The sequence below is a fragment of the Cyrtonyx montezumae genome, unplaced genomic scaffold, assembly GCF_038088225.1.
Source record: "Cyrtonyx montezumae isolate F1298 unplaced genomic scaffold, pur_monq_1.0 scaffold_3, whole genome shotgun sequence".
In the NCBI taxonomy this organism is placed as follows: domain Eukaryota; kingdom Metazoa; phylum Chordata; class Aves; order Galliformes; family Odontophoridae; genus Cyrtonyx; species Cyrtonyx montezumae.
In genome coordinates, this window is record NW_027072034.1 from 139014787 (window position 1) to 139042283 (window position 27497).

The window sequence follows — 27497 nt, forward strand, 5'->3', positions numbered from 1 at the left end:
ATCACATCTTGATTTTCTTTTCCTTTACAAATTTCAAAACCAAAGCAAATATTTCTAGAATGTAGTAGGTAAAAACCCATTTGCCACAAACTACTCAGTGGAACAAATATATACTTCAGGAGCGTGGCCGAATGCAAAAATAATCCTATGAAATAAACATTGTTCATAAAAATACAGTAAAATGCACATTCCCCACCACAATAAATACATTTTAATGCTGTTTCCAGTTGGCATTTTAAGCCACTAGAGATCTCTTAATGAAGTACAAGCCGAAGTATAATTTCTCCTCATGCACTTTCACAGTTATTGCAATAGCATCCAGAATTGTAAGAATTTTCCTTGTAGTCTTTTGTTTCTATCTCCATGGGAATCAGTCAGGATAAAAGATTTATCTATAAAAATGTGCTTCTCCATACTGATCCCCATTTCGGAAATAAGGCTTAGGTTTTTTTCTTTTCCTTTTTACTAAGAAGTAGTCCACAGAACAAACTGTTTCAAATGAGAGTTTTCTAGTACTCAGAAAATTAAAGTCTACTGTCCAGAATCATATTTTTGCTTTTAATCCCTCTTTAATACATTTAGACTTAAAAATTAGTCACATAGTTACATAAAAATATAAGTTCTAGAACATCTTTTAACAATAACAACTAAGATAAAAGTTTTGTTAAAAAAGAATATCTTGTCCTTTTTGCAATTTTTTTTAATCCAAGTATTTACTTGAATTATAGTTCTGTCATCTATGCACACACAAAAACACACAATTATATATACACAGATCCCTGATTATTTTAACACGCTTCCAAATGGCTTATTAAAAATGCAAAAGTCAATTTCAGTAATGTCACATTTTGTTTGCAGTCATTTCCCTAGAAGACAAGTATCTTGACACGTCCTTAGAGGTTCTATCCACGTTTGAACAAATTAGTATTTTACACATCTCGTAACAATAAGTTACTTTTACTGTGCCCACTGAATGAATGCCTTCAAAAAAAAACCCAAACAAACAACAAGAAAACAAAGACAGTTATGTTTCATGGCTTTTCTAAGAGGCTGAAAGGCAGACACTTGGTTTTTTTGTCTTACTACAGAAGCCTCTTTATCAATCATTAACTGGTTCTGGAAGCAGAGGAAGACTGGTATATTTTGTATACTTAATGAAATGGAATTATGAAAAGGAAAATAAAAAAGGATTCAAACCCCAGTAACTTTTCAGATTAATTGCATCACCTACAATTCTTCCATTTCAAAGTGTGTATTAAAGCTGTTTGCCATGGATGTATGTTCAAAGATCCCTGTTAGGCTTGGTTTCAGTAGCTCCACAGAATGGCATGACAGTTGCTGTGAGGTATCATTCTTCAGGGACATTATTTGATCCACCCCAGGATCTCTTCTGTCATAGTACAGAGCCCACAGTAAAGTAATAGTGAGGATCATAGCCAGGATTTGTGTTACTCCAATAGAGATTCCAAGAAATCTCAGCACTTGCAATTGCTTCGTCCCCCTCAAAAAAGTGTACATTTTTTTACCGCATCCCTATGAAACAAAAACAGATAGAAAAAGATTAGTCAATATGATTTGGCTTGCAGTTTGGCTTCGATCACCCTATCTAGTACTGGCTTTTCTGGCACCCCAAAATTCACTGTCTCCAAACAATACCTTGAAAACTATTGTGCCTACTTTTCAATCAGTTCCATAATGCCATATTTCAGTTTTCTCATACACTGAAAATTTAGTGCATATAACAAGCTCCTAGAGATCTGTGCTACTCTTCAATTCAAAAATCACTCAAAGTTGACCCCAGTTCTTATCAATTATCTTTTTTTTTTTTTTTTTTTAAGAAACACATGGGGTTTCAACAAATTGTAAAAGTAATTGCATGTTGTTAATCATTAGTACGGAGTAGCAATAATATCATATGCCATTATTTCTTCCAGTTACCCTCTGGTAGCTTCCCACACCTGCAGACTATACACTAAAAATTATCTGGCAGCTTTTCTTATATGAATGTAGAAATTTCCACCATTTTTGTGATAGTTTTATACCAATAGCCAGTTTTACCTTGCCTTGTGTGGGATCAAGCAACTTTAATTTCACAAAGTTATTGAAAAGTGTTGGCTATTTGTTTGTGGAGGGGGAACAGGGGGGAAGACACATTAACTTCAAATCACTGTGACCAGGAAGAAACAACAAAGCCAATATTGTGAAAACTGACAGATAAATTTGCCAGTTCAAAATGAACTCACACACTGTAGAATATCCAGAAGGGTCATCAAGTCCAACTCCTGCTCTACAAAAGACCACCTGAAATTCAAACCCTATGTCTGAGGGCACTGTCCAAATGCTTCTTGAACTCTGCCAGCTTGAGGTTGTACACATTGCCCTGGGCAGCCTGTTCCAGTGCCAAACCACTCTGGTGCAGATCCTTTTCCTAACCCCCAGCTGCCCCTCCCCTGACACAGCTCCATGCCGTTCCCTCGGGCCCTGTCACTGTCACACAGAGCAGAGATAGGTGCTGCCCTTCTGCTCCCTGTGAGAGCTGCAGCCGCCATCAGGCCTCCCCTCAGCTTCTCTGCTCTGCGCTGGGCAAACCCAGGGACCTCATAAATCTTGCCCTCTAGAGCCTTCCTCAACTTTGTAGCCCTACTTTGGTCGCTCTGTATCCTTTCTCATATTGTGGTGCCCCAAACAGCACCCAGTCCAGGAGGTGAGGACGCACAGCAGGGAGCAGAGTGGATCTCCCCCCTCACTCTCTGGCAGTGCTGGGCCGGATGCACCCCATGCTGCATTTGCCCCTTCTGGCTGCTGCCAGCTCATATTCAACTTGCTGTCAACCAGACCCCATAGATCCCTTTCTGCAGGGCTGCTCTCTTTGTCCCCAAGTCTGTTCATATATCCAGGGCTGCCCTGTCCCAGGTACAGAATCTTGCACTTGTTTTTGTTAAACTTCATGTGGTTTGTGATTGCCCAGTTTTCTCATTTATCAAGGTGTCTCTGCCCTCAAGGGAGTCAACAGCTCCTCCTAATTTAGTGTCCTCTGCAAAGTTTCTGTGTATACATTTGGGTCCCGTACTGAAGTTATTGATGAAAATTGTGAGTAACAAAAAAGCTGGTATCTTAAAAAGGATAAACCTCTGAAAAGTGATCCCTTAGCTACTCTGGCCCATGGTAAACCTTACAGGACTTCAGAATACAGAAATTAACAGAACACAGCCAACACGGAAAAATTCAGAGTAATAATCATGATAACAGTCATGATAGGATAATACCAAGGAGGCATTAGTCCCAGCAGAAAACCTCCTAGAACCATCACAACCATTTTGTGTTTATATCCATCTTATAGCTTTTTTTGTGAAAAGAAAGCAATTGATCAAAGTGACAGAACCTGAAGATAGCATGTGATAAATAATACTTTTCAATCAAACTAAAATTCCCCAAAGTCTATGTTTTTCAAATGCTGCAGTCATTAATTCTTGCCAGAAACACAGAATTCACCTCACAGTCCACAGATTCTCATTTCGGATCTACATGCTACATAATAATTGTACCTAAGATAAAGGATCTTAATGTCTTTATACTGTTCATCTTACTTTCATCTTACTGTTCATCATTTTAATTTCAATTAGCACAGTTTAGACACAGAACAAGGAAAAAATTTGGATTCTTTGAAATGTGTAAAGAAAAAAAACTATAGCAAAAGCTATGTAACTGATGAACAAAATTAATCATGCTGATGTCTTTTTTTTTTCTTGGATAAAAGTGTTGTAATTATGTTACTTTCCAAATTTGTTTTTAATTACAGAGAAACTGGCTGCATTTTAATACTTTGATAACTTTAAAGGATTAAGGTACAAGCTGGTCACGGTTTAAAAATGTTCAACCACAGCAGTATTCAAATTCAGTTCATTTGTTGCCAAGAGGAAACATCCATTAACAAACAGCAATAACATTAACGCTGGCATCTCCTGCAGAACAGACACATAACTGAGACAAATTATGCTTAATCTAGATAGACTGTCTCCCTCCATTTAATGATGTTGTTACAGTTCTGCTCTAATACATGTTCAAAATCAGCTTCAAAACTGAGAAACATCCAGTCATCCATTATCCTCATGCTTGTGCATTTTATTTCTGCTTACGCAACACATTCATAGTTGGTAGCCTGCGATTAAAGAGTACGAAAATAGACTTTGTTAGGCAGAAGGGGAAGTCTGTCACTAAACTCAAAGCTCTTGTTTACATCAATAGCATAAAATTTTGTAGTGAACATTCAGAGGAATATTAGCTGCAAACTCCTAGGGAACTACAGATTAAAGGTCTGATTCATATTTATTCTAAAGATCATTTGATATTTTCAGCTCTAAGATGGAAACAACATGGTTTTTTTTTTTGTTATTTTAATTTATTTACTGAAACACCATAAAACCAACAGAAAAATGACCAGATCTTAAATAAGCCACTTCTCAGAATAGTAGGGAACAGCTAGATCATCAGTAGCACAATCAACAGGTCTCTTATATATTCAAATTTTGAGCATACACAGAGTTTTGCTAGAAAACATGCAAATTTCATTTTTTTCTGAAGGTATCAACTCCTACCAGTTGTTTTATTTAAGCTACAGTTTCTCATCACAAAACTAGCACATCACCTCTTGCCCTCAGACCAAACTGAACCTCCTAGGCTAAACAACTCTCATGCACTTCCCTCACAACTATTATCTGAAGTTCATTTGTTCTACCAATTGCACAAAGGTAAAGTTTATAAGAATAAAAGCAGCTTAAGAAGAGTAACATATTTTTTAAAAATAGCTTTCAAAATCCATCAGCAGAAACAGCACTGTGGACAAAAATTCTATCAGGCAGAACTAGAAGTTAGCCATCTTTGTTTCTTCAAGAATTTTAGTTCAAAGGACTTCAGTTTAGACCACAGAGAGCTCTGAAACCCTAGCAGAAAATTATAGCACAGATGCAATAAAACTATTGTATCCATCCCCCCCAAAAAAACAAACTTCAGTTTCCTGAAATACTAAAAAGGACTTTACAACATCATCTTTCACTACTAATTTTCACACATCTTTTCAGATCTTGGTAACTACCTGGCTGAAATGAACTTGTCATTTTACTTCTATTGCATCTCTGTTTCTCTTTCTGTAGGCATCTTTTTCCTTCAGGACTTCACATTGAATCTAGCAGCTTAAATGTTTGACTGTCTGGAGCATGTTGGATGATTTCAGGACTTGAATGATCTGTACAGAAGAATCTCTTCCTCTGTCCACACAGCTGTTATCTCTACTTTCCAAAACTGACCAAGAAAATTATTACATTATACATTCAAAGTATGTGGTTAGCTACTTAGGAAAAATCATGAATGATAACAGTGTCAGCACCATAGAAGTCCATCTTCAAATACTGGGCTTGTCCTTCTATTATCTCTGTTTAGATTTCACAGGAAAAAAAATCAGCATGCTGTTCCAGGCTTGGTTCAATGACTCATTCTCAATTTTACACCCAAAAGAGCTGACTTGTGCATTGCCCTTCATTCTCAAGATAAAGAAAGGAAAAGATCACACAATGTCTTTACTCGGGAATTACCTAAGCTATACTGGTGGCACTCAAAAAATAAATGGAATAGTGCTGACCTACTACCAAACTGTTCGTTGATGTGCTTGAGTCAGTCTGAACGCTTGTATTCAGTTTCTCTTCTGTTTCTATCCAGAAACTGGACAGCTCATCAGACTGCAATTGTTTTAAGAGAAAGTTAACCCATTAAGTCATATAACTTAGTCAGTTGAACATTCTTGGAGTTTGGTAGTCAAACAAATCATCTTCCCCCTGATTTTATCATTACCAATAGCTACAGTTTATTCACTAAAACTAAAGAACTGAGGCTTCCATTCACAACATTAAGGCTCTTGTAGCAGTGTTTTCTGCCTGTCTTCCCAAACAGAGGAACTATCTGGTGTTTGGTTTTTTTTTCCCCTCATCCTAATCTAGGTTTTTCAGGGAGTTTATTGACTTTTCCTATACAGAATGGATTAAAAAAAAACCTACTGTGAAATATACCGTACATTTTCTGATCTAGAACACAGGAGAGCTTGTACAAATACACCTTTCTGCTTTACTGCATAAGGTAAGTTTAAAGAATAAGTGTATCTGAAGAATGCATAAAGCTTTCTGAAAAATCCTCATTTTAACTCTTACCTCCTGATAAAGGTCACTGAGATCTTCATGATGTGCCTGCTTAGAGCATCCTGGGAACTCTCTGACACAACAGGAGTCAGGAGGCCAGTCCATTTCTGTCATTTCCAGCCAGTCTGTGAAGTACACCACCCCACAACACTTAAACTGCAAAGGAAGGATTAGCCAAGATCAGCAATAATGATGCTACTTCGTTATAAAAGTAAGTCATCAAACAAGCTAAATAAATTCCTACTAAAATCTTCTGAAATATTTAAATCGGACCAAAATATGCACAAGAACTTTCTTATATATTCCTCTTCTGTACTTTGACAGAAAAATGGTGTGAAAGAAATAATGCAGTAACTAATAAGCATTGTAGAAACAGCCAGTGATATTGTTGTCCTTTACAGCCCTGCTGTCTTCTTCAAAGGATACTTCACAGAGATTGTCCTACTCTGTACTTTTGCTCATGCCAAGGAATGACTGTAATAAACAATGACATCTGTGGCTAATGTAAATTTACAAAAAAGATTATTAAAGTTATTGTTGTATGGACAATTCCTGCAAGGCTACAGCTATAGACATAACTGTTGAAAAACACGAGAAAAAAACATACAGAAGATTTATCTGAAAACAGAGAGAAAAGATATAAAAAGGCTGAAAAAAAAAGGTAAAGAAATTACAAATACAGAAAGGAAAAACAGAATAAAAGGATATCACACTAAAATAAATACTGCAACAGAATCAAGCATAAAAGTAGGGACTCTGGCTGCAAAGCAGATGAGCCATAATTGGCTATAAAAAACACCAGGCTAACAACCTGTCATCTTCTCTGAAAAGCACACCAGGAGATTTAAAGCCAAATGACTGGCCGACCACATTCCCAGCTGCATTCACATAAAAAATGGCTGAAGCAGCTGTATCACATTGTTTTTTTGGCATCAGACAGGGCGTTGATATGACTGAGAAAAGGCCTTGCTGGAGAAACAAAATGGTGCTGTCTGTCTGAATGTCCTCCTCACCTCTTATCTTTTTGCACTTCATCAACTGGTAATAACCCACACAATCAACATTTTCCCACCTCAGAGCCACCCTCCGTATATTACTTCACTTCTCAGTCACCATCAAACAGATCAATGCCCAGACACAGTGCTTGCACACCAGTCTTCTTACAAACCTTGCTTATTCCCTTTTCTGACTTTCAGCACAGCTTTAACGTCTGTTTTTATTGGTTCTTTAGTGAGCCAAAATCCTCCCTGATTTCCAACACAGGACTTCTTAAATGAAAGCTCAAGCTCTGCCTCCTCATTGCAACTGTACAGAGGACCTCTCTGAAAACCCTTTTTTTTTTTATTCTTAAGTATCTTTCCCCCCACCCCACAGTTCTTCCTTCCTGACTTGAAATAACCTTTCCTCTCTTCCTTAGCATAGTTAAAACTCTGATATTAAATCAGCAAGGGAGGTGATGGTTCTGTGGGTGGGGGAATACAATTCCCATCATTTTCAGGTGGGAAAAAGAGAAGAAAAAAGACAGACATGATCAGAGCTGATTTTTTAGCAACTGAAAAAACTATAATGCTGATTAAAGAAGGGTCTCATGCAATGTGCCCATTCAAGCATAAAATATATACCATGCTCACATTCAGTATCTGAGTTATGAGTAAACAAAACAAAAATTTGACTCCATCAGTTCATTAGGAGTAGTGGAAGAACCTTTCCAGTCCACTTCAAACTTTCTAAAAATCATTCCTTTGGTCACAGAAGGAACATGGGAAATTTAAAATCAGTTCTTCTCCCCCAGAAAAATTAAGGCATGGCTTCTTTGGCAAAGCAGACGCTTTAATACTAGTACTCACTGTAAAATCAGCTGTTATTATGACACTACAACAACCAGAAGCAAAAAAAGCAGCTTTTGATTTAACAAACCTATACATCTAAACCAAGATATAGTACTCCAGGTACATAAACACCCTACTTGCATATGAAGTCCCACATAGCACTCGAATAACCAGGGCATGTGATAGGGGTAAGGATGTGAAACTCATGTAGTCTTCACTTTTTCTTTCAGGTTTTAGTATAAATATAGACTACCCAAGTGCAGCCAGGAAATGTTTAAATAAACAGGAAATCTGTGCAACAATGATAGATTCCAACAATTCACCAAGGCAGCACAATGACAGGCATTTAAAGAGTTCTCTTCCTGCATGTGAGTTACACTTGGAATTAACGGCTTTTTACCTCAGGAAATTTCATGTGTTTGCAACATAATACTTTGTTCTTTAAAAATAGTTCTGAATGTTAGTAGGCTATCAGGCAAACCACTGAATAATCAAGGCAGCTGTCTGGTGCTGCTTATTTTTCAAACAATAAAATTTCTGATCCCTTTCTCTAAACTCAGCCAAAGAGACAACATTGGCAACTTTTAACAAACTTCCTTCCCCACCCAATTGCAGGTAGCCACATATCTTGGACATGGCCACTCCACGAGAGGAAGCTAGAAGAGCACAAGGGAAGACTGTTTAATATTATAACATTCTTTAGCTGAAGCATTTAAATTCTACATACATCATATTCTTAATGTTTGCAATAATCCTAAAAGGTGTTGGTGTCCCAGTATTACTGGCAAAAGACAGTGCTAGCGATTTAACTGAATTTAGTAACCTTCTAATTTTATGCATATGCAAACAGAATGTTAGTATCTCTTAAGTATTAATTTTAATTAGGCCACATGATTATGTACAGTAAGTAGATACGGACATTCTCACTCCTTTGACCTGTACTGCTAGGTACTTTGATGATATTAGGAATTAAACATGCGACTGAAGAGAAATAAGCTATATATAAGGGTTGTCTTGACTGTCCACTATTCTACTACAAACCAGTAGTCATTTTCATTTATTTTATCTTTTCTGTGTGGCAGGTCTTTAAAACATAGTGATCTTAAACACACAAAAACCTATATCCACTTACCTGTGTTAGGTAAGGCTACAGCATGTCCTGTGAATAATAAACATAATTCCTAAGAAAATGGAAAATCAAGCTGTAAAATACAAATAATAGTGTCTTTAGGGCCTACAAAAGCTCAGAAGCTGGATATCAAGTGAAGTAAAAGACACTATGACTACACAGGCTTTCATTCAACTTGCATTCACCTACTCAATTAAAAATAAACCTTCTTCTTTAGCAGATAAATAACAATTACTACGTGTGTATTCTGTTCACAAATTAACTGCCTTCTTACCTCCCTCTGAAAGAAATTCCAAGCATGTGTCAACCACTGGTACCTAGGTAAGCCATAGTTGGTCATCCTGGCTTTGAGAGTGATCATATCAGACCACTGTACTGGAACCTGAAGCACACAAAGAACAGAGATCATCACAACAGAAAACTGCTGAATGGGTCAATTGGGTTTCTGGCACTAAATTCACAACTTTCATCTACTCCGTGATCTTTCAAGTGCAATGACCAAAATAATTTTGTATTTAAATAAAACAGGAAAATAAATGCTTCAATTTACACAACATTGAACCTTTACAAGTCTTTATTATGACAGCAGGAAACAGTAATTTGTATCTTTTGCTGGTAGTACAGTATATGATGGAAAAGGAGCTGCTGTGTTTCTAAGAGATTCAGAGAATGTGCATGCGGTCTGATTATATTATTTCCAGATGTTGTCTGGCATAAAATTTGAACCAAACTCCAACCCTTTCACCAGGGATGGAATCATTTGCCCCAGTTTAGTTATCTCTCTGCTATCATCTTAGCCAGTAGGAAGAAACAGGAAGCCGTCCAGCACAACTTATCTCAAGATATTTTACTCGAGGTAGAAGCATCCCTTGAAGTCTCAAATCCAATTCACTGTCTAAGGTGACAAACTCAGATTTCAATGTCTGTCTTCTAAATATATGCAATTAATTGAGATGAATTCTCCCCTGAGAGCATTGTCAGTGGCTTTCAGGCTTTGATTGAAGTCTACCACACAATGAAGGCCTGTGAATCTTCTCACATGCTCACACTGCTGTAAATCTTTGGCTCTTAAAGAAGAATTCTTAAAATGCTTTTTAAAATCTGACTACTTAGAAGTGAGGATCTGGTGCTCTCTTCTCAGACGGTGATTCCCAACAAGCAATTTGTCAGAAACAAAGCAAATAAGTTCCCCAGCATTGCATATGCACTGCAGTTAAGAGGCAAAGCAAGAAACTGGCTTCTGTTCAAGCACCATAAATTTCAGTGTGCGAGACCAAAATACAGAGCTGAAGCCCTCACAGTGCCCTTCCAGGCACACAAACCACTCATGCTGAGTATTGCCTTGTTCCCATTAGCCACAGTAGTCATGGTGAAAGCAATCACAATTGCAATATGGGCCTTCATTTGGATGGCTGAGGAGCCAAGCTATTCTAGTGGCTATGACTGAGCTCTGCAGTTCAATTTGGAGCAAACAGTCACAGCACTCCATGAATAGCAATAAATGCAACCTGAGGAGAAAGAAAAATCAGAATACTTCTCAAGAAGCACAGACCTTGTTATGCCAGATGCTCTACAAAAATATGGGAACAGGCACTGTTTGGTAGACCCCATAATCCAAATAAGAGCATTTAAGAACTTTTAAATTATGTTACGATTTTAAATATGAATATATTGAAAAGGCGAGGAGTGAGAAAATGACGGTGTGGTGCTTAGCCACCTGCCAGGTCAAATTACAGTAACCCAGAAATTTAACACAACTTTCAATTTGCAGAATTTTTATTTCTTATGCTATAAAGCTTTGAATTCACAATTGTCCACAGTATGTACATTAACAATACAGTACTAAAAATACTTACAAAAAGAGTATCACTGAGTATTTCCACTGCAAACACTTATACTGGTCACTATAATAAATAATTTGCTTTTGTACTCAATGATTTTTTTTTACACCGCAATGGAAATTAGTACTCTGCTTTCTCTGGATAATACTTGATGTCACTGCAATTAAGTTCACATTTGCTAGGCTGTTTTATTACCTTATTTGAGTTGAATACAGTCCAAGGTTACACAAGTAACACAAGGCATTCAACTTCTTTATGAAAACAGCAAGAAATGGAAGGAAAAAAAATCCAAAAGCAAGAGAAGAAAATTAAAAACAAAGCAAATAAAACCTTCTGTAGGAAGGTAATTTGAATTCTGGAACTAAAGAGAGACACTGGAATCCATGTGTTTGACTGCCACCACAATGTCAAGATGTCAAACTAAGGATTTCAATGTATCTATTTAATAGCTTCCTGTCAGCTCATGTGTGCAATACTGCACACTAATTCAGAATCTTGAGATCCAATTGTTTGTATACCCTTTTTTTGATTTGTATACCACAAACTTCATGCAGTGTTGCAGATAAAGATAAATTAGACATACTGATGTCAATTTAGCATAAGTTCTACAAAGCTCAGTTTGCTGTTCAGATCTGCTTGTTCATTATTATTTTTCTAATGAGTATCAAGGCTTGACCAATGCCTCAGTAAGCTGAGAACCCATACTGGCTTTTCAGTTTTGTGGGTGGAAAAATCAGTCGTAAGGCATGCTTCATGCTGAGAGCTAACGTGAGTTGGAAGGAAAATTGTTTATGTAAGAGCTCTTAGAGAAGACTTGACCACATGCCAAAGAAAGACCATTTTGGATTAGCAGATGTGGCTATGCCTCACTGACATTTTTGACAACATCACACACCCACCTACACTAATGCTAACTGATTTTCTAAAATTCACAAGAGGTTATTGTGACTTCATGCTATGCTGAAACCAACATGACAGTGAGTCACTCCTGTGGGATACAAGGGATTCTTCTTATCTCTGTGTAATACTGCTCTGTAGCAGCGTAGAAGAAAGCATGCTCTAGGGAAGTGACATGAACACATATGACAAAAATCACTGAGAAACAGCTGTGCTCTTCCAAACCACCAAACTTCCCCTGCACGTGAGTAGCACGAAATGTTATTTCAGGCACCTTCCACTGACAAGCATTCTTTAAAAGATGCTAGTTGTACCACTCATCTTTAACAAAACTCTGGAGAGAGCAGCTGTACCCATAAGAGAAGGCATGCCTTCCATACAGATTCCCAGTTTTAAAATACATCATCATTTAAAGTAAAGGGACAGCTCTAATCATTATTACATTAAAGCATGCTGTTATGAATTCATATTCAAAATGTCAACACATAACTTCAAACTTCAAATCTGCCAGAGATTCCTCAGTACTGTATAAGTACCAAGAATGCTCCCTCCCAGCCAACTGCAATGTAATGTTACACAATGCTCAAATGACAAGTATGTTGGGCATCCTTTGGGCAGCTTGGAGAAATAGTGGTTACTCTACTCATACAAAGGCATCAAATAAAGACACAGAATCACAGAACTGCAGGGGTTGGAAGGGACCTCTAGAGATCATCTAGTCCAACCCCCGAATACAAGACAGGAGGATATAAAAAGCAGCCAGCATAATAACATTTAATTTCAGTTTTTCCTAAACATCTACCCATTATCTTGCACAATGGTTACAAGTCTTCAGTTTGAAAACTAGAGACAGGTACAGCTATAAGAACTAGACACAGATTAAAATCTCTTCATGAGTTTACAGAAGAGTGTTTTATAGATAAGACATGTTTAGCTTAAAGCTGGCATTTATAGCTTGTGGCTGCAGCATAAAAATTTCAGAAGCTAGCAAGTCTTTTCTTGAGCACACTGTTTACAATATAGTAGTGCACTGTGCTACAGGTCTGTAAAGCATGAAGAACTTTCGGAACAAAAGACCTACAAATCGTCACTCCTTCTCAAAATACTTATCTTTAAAACTGAAGTTGCTATCTAATCCTTAAAACTTTGACTGGCTTCAATAACAACTTCTCTAAATAAGAATTAACTAAAAAATACAGTTCATAAATAAATTAGGGGCTGCAGGATTTAGTTCTCAAATATACAGTGGGTGTCAAGAAACCCAGGAAGGACCTTCCAGATAGATGTGCCTTCTCAGGATTCACTGATTAATAAAAAAAAAAAAAAAGACAATCACATGAAATTAGATGTCAGTATAATGACGAAAGATAAATACTACAGTAATTAGAAAACAGCTAGATAATGGAAATCTTCATTTTCTTCTACTGAAAAAATGCAGCCTCCTTTTCTGACTCACCGTTACTTCCTGCTCATAGGTCCAAACACCGCAGGCCAGTTCAACACAGAATATTACAAGCAAGCTTCCAAAGTACTGCAGAAAACAGAATAGCCTTAGTTAGTTTAGAAATTCAGGTTAACTTTGAAAAAAGACCTGAAAATATTAAAAACAAAAAAATGAAAAACTCAAAACATCAGTAATATTTCACATGATTGCAGAGATGAAATATGAAAAATATTTTTTGTAATCAAAATACATATTGAAGATTCATGGCACAAACTGTCTAAAGGTTTAAGTAACATAGATTTTCTTACTGACTTGAACATGAAGCATATGAAATATTACCAGGGGAAAACAAATTCATTTCCTTGTTGCTTAAAAGCACACTGGCTAGCTATCATGACACACTATGCTGAAACAGCCACAAAGAGAATAATCTTATTTCCTTACATGTATGTAAAAAGCTTCACTGTTTTCAGTTTTACTTATTTAAGCAACATTCCTAGGCTAGTAGCCAAAAAGGAAGGAAATAAAATTAAAAAGTGAAGACAGACAAGCCAGAAAAAACAAGGTTCTTGAAAGCTGTGTTCTTAACAATGTAACTTAATAAATTAACTTGAGATCAGGCATAAATGTGCAAATAGTTATTAATAAGGACTGAAATTTGTCTATTTCGAGATCTAACCCTTGAACTATTTAAAAATAGAAAACATTGGTATAAATGAGGAAGCTGTCCAGGTCTTGTTAAAAGACAGTTAAGAAAAGTGGATTGCTGTGATTAGGAAGAATAAGACTGACTTCTTACATAGTATTAACTATGTAAGTTCTGAACTGAAGGGTAAAGTAGCATGGAAACAAAGACTTCCCCTACGAGTAACTCGTCTATCTTTCATTTAAAGGTCCCATTCACTATCATCCCCAAGCTTTCTTCCATGTCACTGAACTGAGTTCCCACTTGTTCTCAGTACAGAGGTCTTCAAAGTTAGACTCAGTTTTATTTGAAATTTAAATATATAAAAAAGCACCTGTTCCTGTGCCCCATGTTAGCTTCCTCATCTACATTTATTGAGAGGTACTGAATGAGTACAGGTACACAAGGTAGCACCATCAAAATATAAAGCAGGACAGAATGCAATTTCTTTAGTAGGGTACACACCAAAACATTTCCAAGCTAGTCATTTAATCATGGAACATATTTAGGAAGGCCTAATAAACCACAAGTATTTACTGAGCATAATCATTGTGTGGCTTTCTTTTTTTCTTCCCTATTAAAAGGTCAACATGCTGTATTACTACTATACTACAGTATTCTCTTTGAAAGGAGGAAAGAATGCCACCTGCTTTAGCTCTTAATTCATAAGAGAAAGTTCTTAAGAGCATTTTAGGTAATAGTACATTTCTGAGAGGGACAGCGACTTAATGCTTTTAGGTGAAAAGTGAATTTGAGTTCTCATTTGTCAAAGAACGTTTCAGTGGCTTTATACTCCGAATTATGAGTTTGTAACTACCTACAATCTCCAAATGTAACATAAAATTCACTGATCATAATGAAAATGACAGATTAGGGGTGCATGCGTGGAATACTCTGGAAAATTATTAATTTACAGCTCCTTGTAACATTTCACTCAGTCACAAGTCTTAGCACGTGATATTTCCTCATTTTTGTCAATACATAGTTGAAAGAATTTCTGGTAGCAGTTGGAGATAGAAGAGCCAAAACACATGATTTTCTCCAGTTATTGAACATAATCTGGGATAGGACACTGTCCCAATTCACTCATAAGGCATTTACGGGTCTACTAGGAATTGAGTGCTCGTAACTAGCTACATTTGGACTTGTCACAACAATGTAGAATGAAGCTTTCTGTTTTGAGAAAGCCCATCTTGTGTCTGTAAAGAAGAAGACAACAAAAGGCACAAAGAATGCCTGAAAGTATACTGTAGGAAATGAGCAACTGCAAGCACACCAAACTCTCCCTCATGAGCTTCAGTTTCACTCTGCTGCTGAAGGGGAACATTATAACTCTCTAAATCAAATCGTTTGCAGAATAATTCTTACAGAAGTTGTGTGGGATAAAAATTTATTTAAATAAAGGCCTCTGGAGCCATTATACAAGGATATTACTTCTAATTTTCATCTTCCAAATACATAAATTATTAGCATCGATCCTCGTCATCAGTTGAATTCCCACAAGAATCTGACTGTTAAATGCATTTTTCTCCATTTAGACACACTTTTTGCCAGATACATGGATTTGGTTTCAAACCATGGTTTAGTATTTCTTCCTTGCTTCTATGGGTTAAGTGTCTACATTTTGTAAAGACAACTACCCCACTGAAGCATTTCATTGTTCTACAGTCAGAACTGCATCCCATGTCACTGATACCTCTACAATGCACCTCCCTCATAGCACTCTTGACCACTGCCAAGGGGGTTTTTTTACCCTTTCTTTCTCATCTAGAAGATGGCAAGAAGGGAAGGCAAGGGCCCTCAGAAAACACAATACTTTTTGAGAATTTATAAAAACTTCGCTCCTCCTCCCACTCTAGACCCAATTCAAAATATCCTTCTCTGATGTATTTCCAAGAACATGGAATTTTTCAGAGATTATTACATATTATTACATGGCTTTTTGTTTTTCCACAGCTGGGTTTGGTAAATTTTTTTGCCAATTACCTATGGAATGCCTCAGCAACATTCAACTACTCTAACTTGTAAAACTAAGGGTCTGTTAACCCAACCACAGAGAGAAAAAGTCCCTTGTCACGCCACCTAGATCCAGCTTCTACCCATTCATGATAACGATCATTTTGTTTGCAGCCTGGAAGCGTAATGTGGAAGCAGAAGCCTAAGCAACTCATGAAAACAGAAATAGAGTTGTACAACCACATAAACCTCATCAGAACTAGAAAGGCATAAGAGCGGCTTAATTCACCTTTTTCCTCCCTCAGACCTTTTGGGTTGCACATTACAAGATGCTCCTTTTATTGGAACCAGGACCCTATTTCATGTTTTCTTACAGCCTCCTGGCTAGTTACTGCTGTTCCAGAAAACCTGAGGAGATTTCACAGTCTACTAAATTCTTCCCCAAAGAAGTAATATATCCCATCCCACAACATACTTAAATTATTGGCTTCTTCTGAAGGCCTTTTCCAGACAGTGAGAAATAGGGCATTTTGTATATTAAAGCAAATGGAAACTGCAGACAGACACTAATGACTGGAGTCAGAAATTGCAATATGGTAAAGAAAAATGAGAGCACAGGGGATATTCCAGTAGTTGGCAAATCTGGTCTATGATACAATAAAATTCTTCAATTTTTGAGGAAATGTAGCTTTATTTGAAGAATCAGTACACTCATTAATGAATCATCACTCATGTGCTTTTTACTTAATTTAATAAACATCCATTTAAAAGATTTACCCCTCTCCTCCCAAGTGCTTTTCTTTTTCCCCAGATAACACTTTTTTTTTTTTTTCCAGACTGGAAAAAAAAACAAAACCACATGTCAGAGCAAACAAAAAATAACTGATCAGCAAGTCCAGCCTCAGACTTGCTTACTAGGGTTCACATCATCTTTTTGGGCAGTGAGGTCCAAATGGCAAGAGGGGCAAGGTAAGATCTGACAAAGAAGGGCAAGGGCTGAGGGAAATCTCAAGGGTAAGCAGCTGCAGAATGAAACTGTATGGGAATCTCTGAAAGAACAGAGATAAAGTATATGAAAAAGATGCCAGAAGATTTTAAGAGTTATGCACTTTTAAAAACTTGTTATCATTTCCCAATGGCTAACAAACAGCCTGAGAGCATCAGCAGGACTCTTCTGAGAAACACCAGATGGCCACTACCACAGAGCCTGATTACCAATGAGAATCAGATGCTTTCCATGAAAAAAACAACTAAGTCCGTCCTTCCTTCCTTCCTAAGTTACAAACTATAGTTCTCTATACCTAGTAGTTGGAGAAAAAAATTGATCTGATGGACAGAATGCTTGCCAGATAAAGAATTGGTTGGATGGTTGTACTCAAAAAGCTGCAGTCAACAGCTCAGTTTCCACATGGAGACCAGAGACAAGTGGCATTCCTCAGGGATTGATGTTAGGATCAGTGTTATTCAACATCTTTGGAGGAAGCGTGGACAGTGGGATCAAGTGCACCCTCAGCAAGTCTGCAGATGATACCAAGCTGAGTGGTGCAGTTGACATGCTAGAGGGAAGGGATACCATCCAGAGGGACCTGGAAAGGCTTGAGAAGTAGGCCCATGCCCACCTCAAGTTCAACAAGGCCAAGTGCAAGGTCCTGCATCTGGGTCAGGGCAATCTCAAACACAGAGGTTGGGCAGAAAATGGCTTGAGAGCAGCCCTTCAGAGAAGATTTGAGAGTGCTGATCAGTGAAAGATTCAAAATGAGCCAGCAATGTGTGCTTGCAGCCCAGAAGGCCAACCGTATCCTGGGATGCATCAAGAGAAGTATGACCAGCAGGAAGAGGGAGGTGACTCTGCCCATCTAATATGCCCTTGTGAGACCTCACCTGGAGCATTGCGTCCAGTTCTGAGGCCCCCAACACAAGAAAGACATGGAGCTGTTGGAGCAGGTACAGAGAAGGGCCACAGAGATTATCAGAGGGCTGGAGCACCTTCCCTACAAGGACAGGATGAGAAAGTTCAGGCTCTTCAGCCTGGAGAAGAGAAGGCTCTGAGGATAGCGGCCTGCCAGTACTTGAAGGGGGCCTACAGGAAAGCTGGGAAGGGACTGTTTATAAGGGCAGGTAGCAACCAGACAAGGGGAAATGGTTTTAAACTGAAAGAGAGTAGACTGAGACTAGACTTATTTCTTTACTGTGAGGGTGATGAGACAATGGAACAGCTTGTCCAATGAAGCTGTGACTGCCCCCCTCCCTGGAAGCATTCAAGGCCAGGCTGGTCTAGAGGGACGTATTCCTGCCTATATCAGGGCGGTTGGAACTAGAGCTTAAAGGTCCCTTCCAACCCAAACCATTCTATGATTCTGTGATATCTTTGTCATAGTCTAAGAATTAATGAGTCTGTTTTAACGATCAATCATAGAATGGCTTAGATTGGAAGGGACCTTACAGATCATGTAGTTCCAACCCCTCTCTGCTGTGAGCAGGAGTGTCCAACCACTAGATCACAATGACCAGAGCCCCAGCCATACTTATTAAAAAGGGTACATTCCGCAGCTAATTGATCACGTTTTAAATTTCAGCACCCCAGATCATCCAATTTAATCAAGCTGTATGAAGTGTCTTAAAGCCTGTGACCAGGTTTTATATAAATAATGATCACTTTTTCCAAAATCTTTATAACAAATTTTCTGAAACAAACAATTTGCTTTTTTATGCATGGAGATTAACATTTTTATTTTTTTTTTTTTTTAAGGTATGTGTTCAAGTTCTCTCTTCAGGTTCATGTACCTTTTAAAAAGCTAGACAATATTACTCATGACTAGACATTATTACTCCTTACTTACTAAGGATACTGTTCACAGTCTCCATTCTTATATGAGATATTAATGATCTGTTATACACTTCTTACTTTAACATAATCTTTGCTTATGTAAGAAAACAAGATTACTTAGACAATAAGCAAATGTACACTTCAGACAAATATTAGAATGTATTTGCCTCGGGTTCAATTATATCAAGTCAATGAACTCCAAGGAATAAAGGCCACTGCAAGGTCATGGTAAAGTACTTAACAGGACATTGGTAAGAATAGACATTAGATTGTAATTTCCTCAGGGCTTAGAACATTCCCATCCCTCTTCTTCTCCCCATAATTCATAGTATTTATATTAAAAAATAAAGTTTCCTGTTCTGTACAGATTTTCAAAATGCAGACCCCTTCATCACTTTTTCCTCCCTTTATTTTCCTTTTTCCTTGTAAAATAAAAACATGGAATCATAAAGGTTGGAAAAGACTTCTAAGATCATCTAGTCCTACCATCAAGCCATCATCACCATGCCCACTACACCACGTTCTTCAGCGTGGCTTTTCATGGAAAGGGTAGATAGCTCCACAAAGGGTGGTCCACCACATCACTGGGTAGCCTGCTCCAATAGCTCACTGCTTTTCCTGAAAAGAAATTTGTCCTAATGTCCAACCTGACTCCCCCCCCCGGTGCAACTTGAAGCCATTACCTCTTTTCCTATTACTGATACCTGGGAAAAGAGGTCAATCCCCACCTCATTACAACCTCCTTTCAGGCAGCTATTGAGAGCAATAACACCTTCCCTGAGCTTCCTCTTCTCAAGCCTAAACAATCCAAGCTCCCTCAGCCGCTCCCCTTAAAACCTGTGCTACAGATTCGTCACCATCTTCATTGCCCTTCTCAGGACATGACATGCTCCAGGGCTTCAATGTCTTCTCAATGTCTTGTAGTGAGAGGCCCATTACACACAGTAAGTTTGCCTCAGTAGGCTCAGAAACACTTCTAACATTCACCATTCAGAGAAAAACTGCTTCTCTGGTACAAAATCTATACCACACACAGCACAGAGCCTCTGTGGTTAATTAGTCAAAAGCTCAAGATTAGATAGGAAAAAAAGTTTAATTTACACAACAGGATTTCCACTCCATATTCACTTTGTGACAAAAGAATACAGCAGAAATACAATGTCATGCATTCTGCACTGTGAGGCTGGGTTGCACTTCAGACAAGACACTGGGGTTTGGCTGGGCTTTGTGGATCTGTTTACTCATTTACTAACCCCTCTCTGGGACTTCCCGTTCCCCATTTCTTTCACTGGAGGAAAAAAAAAAAACAACAACTCAGCAAATAAGCAACCAGAGCAGAGGATCTGGGAAAGACATAGGGGAAAAAAAACCATAGAGCAACAAGACCACATTATCTCAGTAGTTCCCCGTCTTCTCAATGAGGATACACCTCTGACCTTCATACTGGTGTCAGTCCCAGGTTTGTTGCCTCAGCACCCCCAGCCCACTATATCTACTGTCATATTAGTCCCAGCCTGTTCAAGGTGCTCTCTTCCATTATTACACTTCAGCTATTACTATCTTCCTTCTTCCCTTCATCAGAGAGTACCATTTCAGAGCCCATTTCAGCTCTGGTGATATTTCAGTTTTTAATACTGCCCTGGAAATCAATGACTCCCAAGAACTTGGAAGAAGAAAACAGTACCAACAGCATAACAAAAATGAGAACAAGGAAGATAAAAGGAAAAAGATTTGCACAAAAACTTTTAAATCACGATGCCAGACACAGTGACAACTAGTACAACCAATATCAAGAGTTTCTGGACAGTTCTTTTGAGTTTGAGGTGCTGAGTAAATGCAATGAATTGCACTGTGCTGGCTCTGTCCCTGTATTACAAGCTGCTTAGCAGTGGGTGAGCATCAGCCTGAACCCAAGCATTAACAAGAAGATATGGATACTCTGACTAGTCAGCTCAATTCCAGTCATGTTCTTCCACCCTACCACTCCATGCTGTTCAAACACACACCTGTTTGCCTGCTGTTTGTTCAGCCAACAGCACTCTTCATCTCTACATATGAGGGTCACACCAGAAGTAATGCCTTACGTTGGTCCATCATGTCAGAGGCAGATGTCTGTAGTACAGCAATAGAGGCTGAGCCTTCCCGCCAATATTCCATTACATGCTATTGCCATGGGACAGATGGAAGCAGTGGGGCTGTCCAAAAAAACAGCGTCTGACAAGGAAGAGCATATGACTGTATGTGATTTAATTCTTCCATGTGGAAAAAATGGAACCCACTGGCATTCACTGATGCTCACTTTATGGAGACCAAAAAGTGGATGGGAGCACAGTAAGGAGCTAGGTGACACTGTTTCGGCAGTGGCGAGTTTGAACCTTCAGCCTCAGGCTGGTTCAGTAGGTGATAGTTTCCTGCATCACATAATTACCAGTGATGAGACATGGTGTCACCACTACAAACCAAAGTCAAAATGGCAGTTTATGGAGTGCTTACATGAATTTTCCATTGAAGGAAAAGTTCAGGAGAAAACCACAATCTTTATCCTGCAACACAGTAACGCCAAGCCCCATAAAGTTTGAAAGCTATTGAACACACTGCCAGAATTAGCTGGACTGTCCTACCATGCCAACATATAGTCCAGATTTTGTGCTATCTGACTTATGTTCGTTCAGGCCAATGAAAGATGGACTGCAGGGCAGGCAACATGCTTCTAGCAATTATACTGTCATAGCATGTGTGAAACAGTAAGATACCTGTGCTGATGCAGATTTTTATGAGAGTGGCATACAGGCTCCAGTTCATTGCTGGAGAAAATCCACAGCTAATGGTAGTGACTATGTTAAAAAAAATAGTGCTTTGTAGCTAAGAATTTGCTGGTTTTTCCAACAAAGAAAATTATGTACAGTTTAAAGGCACTTGATTCTGAAAACATCTTTTAATTACATACACATCATGTATGTTCGTGTTGAAGAAGGTAGGATCAACAAAGCACACCTTATTCTTAGACAGGCAGATAGAGAAGCTGGCACTAGGCTCCAAGACCAATATAATCCACTCTCCTTTGCTTGGAGCCCTGAAGAATGAACCCTCTCCAGCAAAACTGAGTTTCATTCTACCAATGCAGCCAATACCATTCTCAAGATCTAACAATTTATTTGAACCTTTAAACCCCTGTCTGAACAGGAAAGAAGATAATCCTCAATCCAATTTCAAAAGAGGTCTAACAATGTAGAAATACCTCCTCAAACAGCTCAGCTTGAGAGTGAAAATCAGAAATATATAAAATACAATTTTGAAGACCCTATTTTATTTTCTTCATTAAGTTTTTTACTGGCCTATAATAAAAACCATTAAAACTGACATAAAAACATCTTTTTTCAAAAAGGCAGGCTAACCTGTCTTGTTAATCTCTTTTCCTCCAAGTTTCCCTATCTTTATAAAATATTTGCTGATAAAGCACAAAAGGCAAAAATGATAAATTCCAGTCTCTGCTCTAATTCTAAACTTCATGGGATTACAGTAAATATGTTTGCCTTATTTCCTCCCTTTCAATGCTTAGTAGTTTAATAATGATGAAATAGTTCTGCTTAGCACATAACTCCAGTGCTAAAAGGTTGCACAAAATGAGTAGCTGTGGGAGGAGTAGCTGGGACTGTGCTAACAGCTCACATGAGTCAGAATAAATATGCTGCAGAAATACATGCTGCCACAAAAATAAAAGAAAAAGAGACAAAAAGATAATAATTACTAGGTTACTAATCCACGCTGATTGTAGCCAGATGCCTTGCAAAACAGTTGGTGGTACAGTGCAGTAGTGCAACTACATTTAGTAGGGTATAAGGATCCCTTCTAGAAAGACATTAGAAGTTAGAATTTATATTCTACAATGCAGTGGACATTCAAATTTAATCATGCCTATCACCTGTGCATCCACATGTTTAAATGAGTACAGAATAATCTGTCCCAAGTGGTGATACAGTCAGTGGCTCCCAATCATTTTTCATATGGAGTTACAAAAACCATAACACTGTGCTTAGTTGAGAATTACTGACAAGAAACAGGCATATTCATGTTACATTTGTCAAATGATTATACCTTACATTCACATGTTCAACTGAAATGTGAATATCCTGTAATTTCTTCCTCTTCATGACATAAACAGTGTGGCCAGCAGGTCAAGGGAAGTGATCCTCCCCCTCTACTCTGCCCTGGTGAAGGCTCACATGGAGTACTGTGTCCATTTCTGGGCTCCCCAGTACAAAAAACAAATGGATCTCCTGGGAAGAGTTCAGCAGAGGGCTACAAAGATAACAAAGGGCGTAGAACAGCACTCCTAGGAGGAAAGGCTGAGAGACCTGGGTTTGTTTGGCCTTGAGAAAAGAAGACTCAGAGGGGATGTGATCCACGTCTATAAATATCTAAGGTGCAGGAGGCAAAGGGACAAGGCTGGACTCGTCTCACTAGTGCGTAGGACAAGGGGAAATGGCCACAAACAGATGCATAGGAAGTTCTGCACAAATGTGTGTGGGAACTCCTTCCCAGTGCAGTGCCGGAGCGCTGGCACAGCTGCACAGAGAGGTGGTGGAGTCTCCTTCTCTGGAGACGTTCCAGACCCACCTGGACGCCTACCTGTGCAACCTGGGCTAGGGAGCTGCTTTGGCAGGGGGTTGGACTCCATGATCTCTAGAGGTCCCTTCCAACCCCTACAATTCTGTGATTCTGTGATATTTACTTTTAAAGAAAAGGTCAGTTCAGTTTTATAATATTTATCTGGCTGTGTTTCAACTCCATTAACAGACAATTCTGCCTGTCAAGTTCCAATCTGCAGCCAGGTTCTGCCATAACTGATTTAACAAACTGACCACATACCAACAGGGCCTCAGAACACTTATCTCTGAATAATATTTAACCAACAACTTTATGGTAAAAATTTCAGTAAAAACATTTGCCTTATTGACCAGATACTGTCAATAGCTTTTCTTTTTGAGAAAGCATAGTTAGGCAAATTTGAGTTCTGTACTGTTTGAACGCTGTAATTACAGAAATCTCATAGTAACAAATGCCAAAATTTGCAATACAAACCCCAGCCAGGAAAATATTTTCCAGTGGGATTTTCATGAAGAGCTTTTAGCCAAGCAGTATGAGTTTACTCCTGTCTTAATACAACAAAAACTTCATCAAATTCACACACTCCAAAGGTTACTATTCAATTCAGGGTAGTGACTTAGGAGATGGTGACTTGTTTTTTACTTACATAAGTGGGCTATGATGACAGCTTGAGCCAGAACATCTGGACCCCTCAATTTTATCCCCAAACTTCCAGCCATTAGCAATCCAGCTTTCCTCAACTCCCCCCCTACATCACGTTAATGTATAATTTGCTAAAACTCCCCACACTGATCAGCCTGCTACTGAATTAGCAACAAAGCAATTCTTTAATGGATAGGAATATATTTGGTGCAACTGTATTCCAGAGCTGTAACAAAAAATAAGGCCACTCTCCCAGGTCAAGTTGAGCAAAGGGACATTCAATGAGTACATTTCAAAGATACATTTACAAAGGCTCAAGTTAAAATCCTGATGGTAACAGCAGCCTAACTAAAAAGTGTTTCTGGTTTTGTAAGGCCTATTTGTGAACTAGGACACTCTTGAGAAAAGTTTGTAATAAATGTTAACTGGAATGAAGAAAATAAGGTTGCAGTACTAAACATAAGTTTCTCTCACAAGAGATTATTTTCACGGTTTCCTCTGCTGCTTTGGCTCAATATTCTGTAATTTTTCTTTAAGCACATGGATGGAATCACTGAAATTATTTAACTTGGTATAATTTCTTGCTGTGCTAGATGCAGTGAATTTGCCTCTTAAATGGCTTTCTCCTTTATAAGAAAGTTACCATTAGCTTAAAACTAACTTGAATGATTCAGTCTTGTTTTAGAAAGGGCATCCTTTCTACAGGCAATTTTCTTGATAAAAAATTCATGCTACACTGTTTTATACCAATAGGCATCAACAATAACAATTTAGTAAACAGATCACTTACAAAACAAAATCCAAATGTGCTGAGAAGAGTAAATCCTTAAGCACCTCTATAGCTCACCTCGCATTAAAAACAAGGAAGAATTATATGGCTGGAATTCTCATGGAAGCCACTGCAAGCATGTTGCATTCCTGAAAAATCAGTTTCAGAAGATAAACTGTTTCCCTTTCATCCAAACTTCAGAAACCTACAAGGTATTCTCACCCTGAAATGGGACACAGGTCACCAATGGCAGTACAGGCCTGCTGCTTTCTAGCAAGGTCCCATGTTTGGTATATAACAGCAGCTGGAGGGAGACCAGACTGTTCATGAGATGCAGCAGCATCAGAACACAAGGCAGCACCCAAGTGTTAAAGTCTCACACAACGTGCAACACATAGCAAGTTTAGGAAGAGGTGGTCTAGGGATTGTTAAGTCTACATCCTTACTTCTTTGGATCTAAATAAAGTTACCAAGAAATACACGAGCTGTAAATTATGGTTCTAAATCAAAATCACCAGCTGTACTTCAAGTTACAGCTAATTTCTTTCTTTAAATATTCAGTTTTGTTTTTGCTTCAGTTGTTTTTTGTTAAAATATTTCTCAGTGGGTGTTCCACACGACTGTTAAGCACAGGAAGCTGCAGATTTCGGGGTATTACGTACTAGGATGGAAATTTATCACATGAGCAATAATCAAACCCACCCACCTTTGTTGATTCATCCTATTACACTGACAACACTGCAAAATGGAGTAAGACAACCTCACAATAATTTAGAGCAAATCTTCCACACCTGAAATACCAATGTCTTTGTGAGGATGAGGGTCATTTGCAAGACACAAAAATTAGATTTTAGACATTGTACACCCACAGGTTATTTATACCAACAGCCTTCAAGATGATGTATTCCTAAAGCAGTTAAAATTCAATAATTAGAGCTTAAAATTGCTGGTTCTACAAACAATCCAGAGAATAAACCTCACAAGATGGAACTAATACACGCTCTTACTATTAAGCAGAGTAAACATTAACTCAACCTCTATTTATGCCCCATGTAAAGATATTTTAAAGCTTTCCAGCTTATTTAAAGTAAAAATGTCAAAAATAAATGAATATAACTGTGTATTTGGTTGCATTAAAAATATCTACTATGTAGTCCTTATGCTTTATGGGATTTTCCAAAACACCAGTTCAATTAACATTAGCAATAGCAATTAGTACACTGCCAGGAACATCAAGAATTGTATCAGATATCTTTGTGTGCTGTTGTTATGGCTGCTCATGGACTTCAGAAAGATTAAAGGCATGACTGAAAAGGTTGTTAATGTTTTACATGAAGATTCTTTTCTTTTAGTTCATTTGGTTTTACAAAAGCTCATTTTGTTGATCCATCATTTTTCTGATTAGTCTGAAGAACAAAACACTGACTTATATCTGCATACTTCTGCAGTAGAACAGGACTGTATTAACTTAACAATTAATCAAAGACAATGATATGATTAAGAAGATATCATTTACTTTTGCTTATCAGTTTGGTTTGCAAGAGACAATTCTATCACTCCCAAGAATGAAATATTGCAAGTTAAATTACAGAAATGTCTTGGCTTGATTTAACATAATTTCACTGCCTAAACACAGTTCAAATAACTTATTTCCAGATGTCCCTAAAAGCTATGCATGATTTTGTCTCTTCACTGGGAGCTTAAATAAAATGAGGCAAACAACAGTTTTAACTTCTTTTCCTTATTGTTTCTTTGTAATTAATTATAATTTTGAAGGCTTATAGAAAGCAATCATTCTTTTCAGATACTATACAAAAATGTTTTTTATTACGTAGTTGCTTTTGCCTTTTAGTTCATTTTATTTTATGTTAAAAGCTACCACCATAAACAAAACACTTAATAAAAGTAATCTTGCAACCTTACAAAAAAACCAAGAGCTTCATGCATATACCATCTTTTAATACTTTATATAAAACAAAATTATGTGCAAGGCCCTTCTAAAATGTAAGGTTACTACACAAATGATTACATAGCACAAATTTACATGAACCTGCTATTTTTATGCAAGCACTCTTAATTAAGTCACAGAACTTGCTCTCACTGATTTACATGGTTAAGATCTAGAAATAAAAAATGTATGACTTGTAGTATTATAAAGTTTCCAGATTTAAAGCTTTCCTTGTTATAAACCTTTGAAACAATAACCTTCTTATTGTATTATGTGCTTAATATCCAAAAGGAAAAATCGCATTTGCCATCTAGGAGTTTGTGATGCAGACCTCTAGCTGGAAACCTCAAATAAAATCTATTCCAAGTCTCTCTCAAAAAAGTAATTTTAGTACAAATCTTTATTAAAGTTTCCTGATTGTTTATAATTTTTTTTCAGTTAGATAAAAGCAAAGGTTGTGTGAATCTCAGACAACTTCATACTTTCTGGGTATAAGGCACTTCATTAGAAAGTTTAAACAGTACATGCTTTGTGAAAAGCCAGCATCGAAAAATGTCAGCACAAGCCCAACTCTGCATGAACAAGACTCCTGGATATTCACAAGAGTTGAATGATTTTACTAGTTCACTTCATCCCATGCTGTAAAAATAGTAGTCAAACCTGATACACTTCTTTCACAGCCATTGCTCAGGGCTCCACTCTGCTTGCACTAATACTTATGTTAAAAGACAAAGACC

The 27497-nt window shown here is 37.8% G+C and overlaps 1 protein-coding gene across 1 annotated transcript in view; it reads right to left on the reverse strand.

Moving 5' to 3' along the window:
• Positions 1 to 459: 459 nt before the first annotated feature.
• The window catches only part of TSPAN12 (tetraspanin 12), a 40956-nt gene continuing 13918 nt past the window's right edge, over positions 460 to 27497 (reverse strand). Inside the window, exons 5-8 of the mRNA XM_065743517.1 lie at positions 13338 to 13412; positions 9418 to 9525; positions 6198 to 6341; positions 460 to 1533 (exon numbers count right to left, since the gene is read on the reverse strand). Of these exons, the coding sequence (XP_065599589.1) occupies positions 1228 to 1533; positions 6198 to 6341; positions 9418 to 9525; positions 13338 to 13412 (633 nt within the window). The 3' untranslated portion in view covers positions 460 to 1227. The remainder of the gene's footprint in view (positions 1534 to 6197; positions 6342 to 9417; positions 9526 to 13337; positions 13413 to 27497) is intronic.